Source organism: Oncorhynchus gorbuscha, linkage group LG12 (genome assembly GCF_021184085.1).
Source record: "Oncorhynchus gorbuscha isolate QuinsamMale2020 ecotype Even-year linkage group LG12, OgorEven_v1.0, whole genome shotgun sequence".
Classification (NCBI taxonomy): Eukaryota; Metazoa; Chordata; class Actinopteri; order Salmoniformes; family Salmonidae; genus Oncorhynchus; species Oncorhynchus gorbuscha.
Genome location: NC_060184.1, coordinates 41,468,813 through 41,479,659, shown reverse-complemented (window position 1 = coordinate 41,479,659; position 10,847 = coordinate 41,468,813). Strand labels below are relative to the sequence as shown.

Genomic DNA, 10,847 nt, shown 5'->3' with positions numbered 1-10,847 from the left:
CAGTCATGAAGTGGGCTTGACAAAGTCTATTCCCCCTCAGGAGACTGAAAAGATTTGGAATGGATCCTCAGATCCTTAAAAAGTTCTACAGCTGCACCATTGAGAGCATCCTGACTGTTTGCATCACTGCCTGGTATGGCAACTGCAGAGGCACTACAGAGGGTAGTGCGTACAGCCCAGTACATCACTGGGGTCAAGCTTCCTGCCATCCAGGACCTCTACAACTTCTAACCCCAAGCTATAAGACTTCTGAACAGCTCATTTGCATTAGTCTGCACACACACTTTTACACTGCTGCTATTTTCTGTTTATTATCTATGCATAGTCACTTGACCTCTACCTACATTTTACCTCAATTACCTCGACTAACCTGTGCCCCTACTCATTGACTCTGTACCAGTACCCCCTGTATATAGTAGCCTCGCTACTGTTATTTTAGTGCTGCTATTTAATAATATTTTTCTTATTTATATTTTACTTAACACCTTTTAAAAAACTGAATTGTTGGTTAAGGGCTTGTAAGTAAGCATTTCACTGTAATGTCGACACCTGTTGTATTTGACAAATTTGATTTGATTTGAGATGCAGTGCATTAGACCCGACCTCAACCAAATTGAGATGGTTTGGGATGAGTTGGACCACAGAGTGAAGGAAAACCAGCCAACAAGTGCTCAGCATATGTGGGAACTCCTTCAAGACTGTTGGAAAAGCATTCCAGGTGAAGCTGGTTCAGGGAATGCCAAGAGTGTGTAAAGCTCTCATTATCAACACTTTTTTGGTTACTACATGATCCCATATGTGTTATTTAATAGCTGTGATGTCTTCACTATTATTCTACAATGTAGAAAATAGTAAAAATAAAGAACAACTCTTGAATGAGTAGGTGTGTCCAAACTTTTGACTGGTAATGTATGTATGAACGAATGAATGAATGATGTAGTCCTTAGTGAATGGCCCATAAATGTATGAAGATAACATGTACTCTTGATATTTCAATGCTGGAGTAAATATGGAAAATCAGCCTTGAAACAATAAGTCATAAACTCAAGCAGTAACTGGTCTATCTTAATACCAAAAGGTCATAAGCTGCATGTTTCTATGTGTGTGTTTATGTATACTGTGTGTGTGTGTGTGTGTGTGTGTGTGTGTGTGTGTGTGTGTGTGTGTGTGTGTGTGTGTGTGTGTGTGTGTGTGTGTGTGTGTGTGTGTGTGTGTGTGTGTGTGTGTGTGTGTGTCACTGCCCCACATACCTTTGTATTTGTGCACTGCCATTGGTTGCACCATGTGCTCTTCCAAACCAACACCTTTTACAGCAATGTTTTCTAGTTGTGCAAAGCTTAGGGTCGAGACTCCCCCTTGTGTATTTACTTGAGCCCCAGGACCGAAGCCTACTCTCTCTCCACTGTCTTCCCTATCAGTAGAGAAGTTCAAACAAAACATGGACCTATACAATCAGAAACAGGAGGGATGGGGAATATGAAAATAAGCAAGAGGTTTTTGCCCAAATTGCTGAGAGCAAAGTAATTATATGTAGAGAATTTATACTCTTTTGGAACAATAATAATAATTTATTTTCTGTAACGTTGTCAAGGGACAAATCTGGAAGTGCCAATCTGTATCAAGCAATGATGACAAATAATAATAATAAAAACAACAATAACAACAGGAAAAATAATATTAATAATATACACCCAATAAACACAATGTCCTAATCACAGAAAGCACACTTTAAAGTATCAAGGTCGAGCTCAGTAGATGACTGATACCAGTCCAGTTCCAGTATACCAATACAGACCAGTACTAGTATTCCAGTATAGTTCAGTAGTTAATAAAGTGTAGTGTAGTGTTGTCCTCCGTGGGATATCCATTGTATTGGGCACCTATTGGGGAGTCACCTCGCATAGTGGGGAGAGCCTATTGAGGACCCCTCTCCCATTTCGTAGTGTAGTGGGCCAAAATCTATTGGTGACCTCACTAGCATTGTAGGGTCATTCTTAGAGTAGGTAGGGTACAGGGTCGTGGGAATCCCTTGTCTGGGCATAGTGAGGACCCCTATTTAGTGTTTCTAGTACATCAGGGCAGATAGATCAGGTTTCACACAGTCCAACCACCAAATAGCATGTGTCAAACTCAATCCATGGAGGGCCGAGTATCTGCGGGTCTTCGCCCCTCCCTTGTACTTGATTGATGAATTAAGGTCACTAATTAGTAAGGAACTCCCCACAACTGGTTGTCTAGGGCTTAAATGAAAGAAAAAAGAAAAAAAACAGACAATAGGCCTTCCATCAAATGAGTTTGACACCCTTGCTCAATAGGATAAAAGTATCTTCAGATAGAATCATAAAAATAAAAATAAAAATAATCATAGTCATGATGAAATTAATAATAATAATAATAATAACAACAACACAATAGCTAGATAACTTGGACAGTCCAGTAGGCATCAGATTGGGAGGAATGAAACTTCATACTTCATACATTCAAAAAAGCAAGAAAATCAGATAAAAATAAATAAATAAATAAAAACATGAAAAGCAAAAAAAGTGTTGGGCAGGGGGTGGGGGGGGTTGAAGGCAGGTCATGATAGGTTACTCGTGTAAGAGCTCCTGGAGACAGTTGGGTGACTTAAAGACCTCGGGCACCTCGCTGTCCAGCTTGCAGATCACCTTGTAGATGGCCTTCTTCCAGGATGGGTCCACGTCTTTTCCTGCCACAATGGCGTTGAAGAACTCACGCAGCGTAATTGTAGCCACCTCCAGGAACAGCTCTGGAACCTGCACCAACACAGACAGAAGACAGTTCAGGTTCTCCTGATGGCATGGTTATGAACTGTAACACATATATATATATATATATATATATATATATATATAAACTTATATTTCTAAACTGTGTGGTTCCAGCCCTGAATGCTGTTTGGCTGAAAGCCGTGGTATATGAGACCATATACCACCGGTATGGAAAAATATTCATTTTTACTGTTCTAATTATGTTAGTAGTAGCCAGTTTATAATATCAATAAGGCACCTCTGGGTTTTGTGGTATATGGCCAAAATACCACGGCCAAGGGCTGTACCCAGGCACGGTGTTGCGTCGAGCATAAGAACAGTCCTTAGCCGTGGAATATTGTCCATATACCACACCCCCTCAAGCCTTATTGCTTAAGTATATAATACCTAATAATATATTATAATATCAGAGACCTTCCATTAGTAATACTATTATTAAAACGTATCAAAATGTATTGTATATCATGTATTGTATCGTTTACAGTAACACACCGTTATCACAACAATAAAGGGTAGAATTCGTGGCTGTATTGAGAAGCCCTGTGGTGTTCTGTAACATTGTGTATCACCTGTCTCTTTAGTCGCTACTTCCTAAAAAAATCTATTGATATATACAGTACACTTGTGTTGTGACTTATAATGGCTTATTTCTTGCAAATTCTCAGGTTTATATCCCACCCTCCTCCTCCCCCCTCCGCTCCCCAGCTTCAGAAAGACGTCTTTATGAGTGTACTGTAAATATGACCCCACACAACAGCCTGAAAAGAGGAAGTAGTACTAAATGCTTTGGGAACACACAGACACACAGGCTCTTTAGTGTCCATGACAGCAAAGCTCACTGACACCGTAGAACCTGGAAAATCTGTGACACCTTACCCCACGCCAGCACACATACACATGTTAAGGCGCGCACACACATGCACGTCCACACACATACACACACACCTGATTTAACCAAGTAGATGACACACCACACTGTGAGAGAGAGACACACATGCACACACACACGAGCGTGTACGCATGTATGCACGCACACACAGACACACATGCACACACACACAGCCCTGGTTTATTTGGCTGAACCTCTCTCCTTCACTCAAAGCCCCAAAGCAATGCAGGATTCAGGGGTCACCTGCTTGGTTAATGCTGACTGTCTCTCTGCCTGCCTCCCTCTGCAGCCACACACACACACACACACACATACATACACACACACACACAGGCAGACATGCGGGCAGACACACCTGGCAGCTTACCCAAACGCCTGACAGTGAGCACTCCGCTCCTCTCCTCCTGTGTCCTGCAGATACTCATCAGAGCATCAGGACACAGCAAGGTTAGTGGCCACCGGAACACACAGACACCCACACACACACACACACACACACACACACACACACACACACACACACACACACACACACACACACACACACACACACACACACACACACACACACACACACACACACACACACACACACACACACACACACACACACACACACACACACACACACACACACACACACACACACACACAGGCACGGGACAACCAAACACCACCCTCAGTGTGATGAATAGAGTGTGTGTGTGTGTTTGTGTGTGTGTGTGCAGGAATGTGTGTATGTCCACTGTTCTTTGTGTGACAAGGTGAGTCGTGAATAAGAAAGTGTACGTGTGAGAAAAGAGTGAGAAAAAATACAGCGCGTGAATATATGTGTGCAGATTCAGCAAATGTGTGCCATCTAGGGATAACAGCAGTCAATACAACCTACTGTACAAAACACCATATCTTACTGATGGATAACACTTTTACGACACAATAAAAAATCAAATAAAAATCCGTGTTTGGCCCGGTGTCACCTGTGAAACACAGTGACACAATAAACTGGATGGCAGGAGACTGTGACTGTGTCCCCTATAGACACCAGACTGGTAGGGAGGCAAACAGGCAGGCAGTGCCGCATTACTAAGAATATTCCTACAGGGAATTTCTCCTGACGTTTTGACTATATAAGGACAGCAAAATGCTGACTGCAAGGAGAAGGCAATGTCAAGCAGAAAAGGGTATTGGTATTTCAGATCCTCTTGACTGAGAGAGAGAGAGAGAGAGAGAGAGAGAGAGAGAGAGAGAGAGAGAGAGAGAGAGAGAGAGAGGCAGGAGCAAGAGAGAGAGAGAGTTATTCTTGTCCCTGAGCCCTTTGTCTGTCAACATGTGTGTGTGTGTGTGTGTGTGTGTGTGTGTGTGTGTGTGTGTGTGTGTGTGTGTGTGTGTGTGTGTGTGTGTGTGTGTGTGTGTGTGTGTGTGTGTGTGTGTGTGTGTGTGTGTGTGTGTGTGTGTGTGTGTGTGTGTGTGTGTGTGTGTGTTTACGAGATGCCTGCTTGTCGTGGCCAGCAGAGAGCTCTAACTGTTGTGTCCCCCACTCCCTCCTTCCTTGGGTCAGCTGTTGGACCTTTGTTCCAGAGGCGTTGGTGATAGCAGAATGGGGGGGCAGTGAGAGAGTGTCCAAAACAAGAGCTTTCATGTAAAGTGATATTATACTGCTCTTGCCCAGTATAACACAATATGAGAGGAGGAGAATAGGAGAATAGGAGAGAGGGGGAGCCAGAGAAAGGAAGGACAAAAAAAGTGCCAGAGTGTTGTTTGGCGACAATAAAAGTTGTAATATTTTACCCAGCATTCATTCATCACGCTGTGTACCCTCTCACAACACGCATGTCGCTCACCCTCCACCTCTCCCCCACCATGGCCCAACCCAAGTCCTGCTGTTAGGGTAGTAAATATTGATGAAGGAGAAGTGGACCTATCACCCCCCCTACTGAGGATGGGGGGGGGGGGTGAAACGAGAAAACGAGGGGGTTCCATGGACAAGCGGCACAGATGAGGCATTTAATCACTCTCATTCATCCTCTGTCTCCCCTACTCGCCCCTTCCTCTCTCATTCTCTCTCTCATTCTCTCTCTCTCTGTCTCTCTTTCCCCTTCTCTCTCTCTCATGACAGCTTGCTTTGAGACAGCAGGATAAGCTCTCTTGCAGAAAGGGGGAATCGGATTTCCTCTTTTTCTGATGGGGTAATAAAATATGGCAGAGGACAATGGCAGCTCCTAGACTGCTTGCTGGGGGATATTCACACAACATCATCCAGACTGTCTTAAGACTGCTTAAATCAACATCAGAAAGGTAGCCAGCCAGGAGGCCTAAATCCACTACTGTTCAAGGGGCGGGAATCTATGTTCTGCAAAGCCTGAGAAAGCTCCTCCAGGTGACTCAGGGTATAGTGCTTGTTTGGCCAGCGTGTTTTATGCCTGCCTTTGGGAACTGTCAGGAGATGTATTGCACCTTCTATTTGCTCAGCGCTGGACAAACAAAAAGAGAACCTAGAAGATAAGCACTGTGTGTGCTGGGCAAGCCTTGAAAGAAGCACACCACACACAGAGCCCACATGCTCTGAGTTCCCCTGGGTTACAGTGCCTTCGTAAAAGTATTCATCCTCCTTGGTGTTTTTCCTATTTTGCTGCATTACAACCTGTCATTTAAATGCATTTTGACATGTAATGGACATACACAAAATATTTATATTGCTGAATTGAAATTTAAAAAATTGGTGTGTGCATACAGTGGCGAGAACAAGTATTTGATACACTGCCGATTTTGCAGGTTTTCCTACTTACAAAGCATGTAAAGGTCTAATTTGTATCATAGGTACACTTCAACTGTGAGAGATGGAATCTAAAACAAAAATCCAGAAAATCACATTGTATGATTTTTAAGTAATTAACCTGTTACTCCTACCCCCTACTTTTTCGAACATTCTGTTAAAAATCGCGCAACATTTCAGCGCCCTGCTGCTCATGCCAGGAATATAGTATATGCATATGATTAGTATGTGTGGATAGAAAACACTCAGACATTTATAAAACTGGTTAAATCACGGCTGTGACTATAACAGAACGTGCATTTCATCGAAAAGCGCAGGAAAATCTGATCACTGAAAATGGAAATATATATCCATCTGCCACTTCAACCCATTGATTAAGGCGAACCACAATAAATGGGGCTGAGGTTGCAATACCTACAGCTTCCACACGATGTCAACAGTCTTGTCATTTGCCTAGGCTTTGTTTCTTGGTCAAACAAAGAAGAGACAAGCCATTTGTTCAAGTCTCCGACCGGATATTTTGTTTGAGATTTACCCGGACATTATTTCCAGACGGACAGCTAAAGAATATACTTCGCCTCGTGATCAATTTGATCGCTTATTAACGTTTACTAATACCTAAAGTTGCATTACAAAAGTATTTCAAAGTGTTTTGTGAAAGTTTATCGTCAACTTTTTTAATTAAAAAAAATGACGTTACGTTATAAGATGCTATTTTTTTCTGTTTATCACACAGTCTTCATAGATCGATATCTAGGCTATATATGGACCGATTTAATCGGAAAAAAGACCCAATAGTGATTATGGGACATCTAGGAGTGCCAACAAAGAAGATGGTCAAAGGTAATGAATGTTTTATATTTTATTTTTGCGGTTTGTGTAGCGACGACTATGCTAATTATTTTGTTTGTTTGCTTTCGCCGAAAAGCATTTTAAAAATCTGACTTTTTGCCTGGATTCACAACGAGTGCAGCTTTAATTCAATACCCTGCATGTGTATTTTAATGAACGTTTGAGTTTTAACTAGTACTATTAGGATTTAGCGTAGCGCATTTGCATTTCCAGATGTCTAGATGGGACGCCTGCGTGTCAGGTAGGAGCAAGAGGTTAATTTGCATTTTATTGCATGACATAAGTATTTGATCACCTACCAACCAGTAAGAATTCCGGCTCTCACAGACCTGTTAGTTTTTCTTTAAGAAGCCCTCCTGTTCTCCACTCATTACCTGTATTAACTGCACCTGTTTGAACTCGTTATCTGTATAAAAGACACCTGTCCACACACTCAATCAAACAGACTCCAACCTCTCCACAATGGCCAAGACCAGAGAGCTGTGTAAGGACATCAGAGGTAAAAATTGTAGACCTGCACATAGCTGGGATGGGCTACAGGACAATGGGCAAGCAGCTTGGTGAGAATTATTAGAAAATGGAAGAAGTTCAAGATGACGGTCAATCGCGCTAGGTCTTGGGCTCCATGCAAGATCTCACATCGTGGTGCATCAATGATCATTAGGAAGGTGAGGGATCAGCCCAGAACTATACACCAGGACCTGGTCAATGACCTGAAGAGAGCTGGGACCACAGTCTCAAAGAAAACCATTAGTAACACACTACACCGTCATGGATTAAAATCCTGCAGCGCACGCAAGGTCCCCCTGCGCAAGCCAGCACATGTCCAGGCCCGTCTGAAGTTTGCCAATGACCATCTGGATGATCCAGAGGAGGAATGGGAGAAGGTCATGTGGTCTGATGAGACAAAAATAGAGCTTTTTGGTCTAAACTCCACTCGCCGTGTTTGGAGGAAGAAGAAGGATGAGTACAACCCCAAGAACACCATCCCAACCGTGAAGCTTGGAGGGGGAAACATCATTCTTTGGGGATGCTTTTCTGCAAAGGGGACAGGACGACTGCACCGTATTGAGGGGAGGATGGATGGGGCCATGTATCGTGAAATCTTGGCCAACAACAATCTTGGCTTCCCTCAGTAAGAACATTGAAGATGGGTCGTGGCTGGGTCTTCCAGTATGACAACGACTCGAAACACACAGCCAGGGCAACTAAGGAGTGGCTCCGTAAGAAGCATCTCAAGGTCCTGGAGTGGCCTAGCCAGTCTCCAGACCTGAAACCAATAGAAAATCTTTGGATGGAGCTGAAAGTCAGTATTTCCCAGCGACAGCCCCGAAACCTGAAGGATCTGGAGAAGGTCTGTATGGAGGAGTGGGCCAAAATCCCTGCTGCAGTGTGTGCAAACCTGGTCAAGAACTACAGGAAACGTATGATCTCTGTAATTGCAAAAAAAAAAGGTTTCTTTACCAAATATTAAGTTCTGCTTTTCTGATGTATCAAATACTTATGTCATGCAATAAAATGCAAATAAATTACTTAAAAATCAAGCCCTCTACATGCTTTGTAAGTAGGAAAACCTGCAAAATTGGCAGTGTATGAAATACTTGTTCTCCCCACTGTATGTATTCACCCCCTTTGCTATGAAGACCCTAAATAAGATCTGATGCAACCAATTACCTTCAGAAGTCACATAATTAGTGAAATAAAGTTCACCTGTGTGCAATATAAGTGTCACATGATCTCAGTATATATATACACCTCTTCCGAAAGGCCCCAGAGTCTGCAACACCACGAAGCAAGGGGCACCAACAAAGCATGCAGGACTATGAAGACCAAGGAGCTCGTCAAACAAGTCCGTTGTGGTGAAGTACAGATCAGGGTTGAGTTATAAAAAATATCAGAAACTTTGAACATCCCACGGAGCACCATTAAATCATTATAAAAAAATGGAAAGAATATGGCACCACAACAAACCTGCCAAGTCAGGGCTGCCCACCAAAACTCACGGACAAGGCAAGGAGGGCATTAATCAGAGAGGCATCAAAGAGACCAAAGATAACCCTGAAGGAGCTGCAAAGTTCCACAGGGGAGATTGGGGTATCTGTCCATGGAACCTCTTTAAGCCACACACTCCACAGGACTGGGCTTTACAGAAGAGTGGCCATAACAAAGCTATTGTTTAAATTTAAAAATAAGCAAACATGTTTGGTGTTCGCTAAAAGGCATGTGGGAGACTCCCCAAACATATGGCAGAAATGCTCTGGTCAGATGAGGCTAAAATAGAGATTTTTGCCATCAAGGAAAACACTATGTCTGGTACAAAACCAACACCTCTCATCACCCCGAGAACAACATCCCCACAGTAAAGCATGGTGGTGGCAGCATCATGCTGTGGGGATGTTTTTCATCGGCAGGGACTGGGAAACTGGTTAGAATTTAAGGAATGATGGATGGTGCTGAATACAGGGATATTCTTGAGGGAAACCTGTTTCAGTCTTCCAGAGATTTGGGACTGGGATGGATGTTCACCTTCCAGCAGGACAATGACCCTAAGCATACTGCTAAAGCAACACTCGAGTGGTTGAAGGGGAAACCTTTACGTGTCTTGGAATGGCCTAGTCAAAGCCCAGGCCTCAATCCAATTGAGAATCTGTGGTATGACTTAAAGATTGCTGTACACCAGTGGAACCCATCCAACTTGAAGGAGCTGGAGCAGTTTTGCCTTGAAGAATGGGCAAAAATCCCAGTGGAAAGTTGTGCCAAGCTTATAGAGACATACCCTAAGAGACTGTCAGCTGTAATTGATGCAAAAGGATACTCTATAAAGTATTTACTTTGGGGGAGTGAATAGTTATGCACTCTCACCTTTTCTGTTTTGTTGTCTTATTTCTTGTTTGATTCACAATAAAACATATTTAGCATCATCAAAGTGGTAGGCATGTTGTGTAAATCAAATGATACAAACCCCCCCCAAAAATCCATTTTAATTCCAGGTTGTAAGGCAAAAAAATAGGAAAAATGCCAAGAGGGGTGAATACTTTCGCAAGCCACTGTAATTCCTAACCTGCACCCGGCCTGGGAGTAGGAAAGCTTCCCATGTCTTTCGCTCTGGCTGAGGACTCTGGCCGATTTTACTATACACAGAATTCTGTGGAGGTTGAGCTCTGACAACGTAACACAATTTCTTTCAACATTTTACCAGCTTCAAATTCTGAATGGTTGATGTTGGAAACTGTTCAGCAGGGAAACAGAATCGTAACTTTGAGAAAATATAAGATCTTTGTTGAGCAAATCATCAATCAATAATCTGCAACGGATTTGATAAACTCTTGGACTGCACTGTCAATTTGGGCAAACAGAACCAATGCCCATTCCTCCCCCTTCCTCCCTGTCTGTCTCCCACCACCCCACTTTAGCTGATAAGACAATGCCATGGCTGAAGAGTCCAAGAGGAGAGGAGAGAAGAGAAGGACATTAAATGAAAGGAAAAGAAAGAAAAGGAAAGAGAGGAGAAGGGGAAACCAACCTGAAAGCTGTGTAAATACGC

General features: G+C 42.9%; 1 protein-coding gene across 1 annotated transcript in view; it reads right to left on the bottom strand.

The window, feature by feature from the left end:
- Positions 1–1,544: 1,544 nt before the first annotated feature.
- The window catches only part of LOC123991019 (prospero homeobox protein 1-like), a 47,750-nt gene continuing 38,447 nt past the window's right edge, over positions 1,545–10,847 (bottom strand). Inside the window, exon 5 of the mRNA XM_046292129.1 lies at positions 1,545–2,774. Within this exon, the coding sequence (XP_046148085.1) occupies positions 2,589–2,774 (186 nt within the window). The 3' untranslated portion in view covers positions 1,545–2,588. The remainder of the gene's footprint in view (positions 2,775–10,847) is intronic.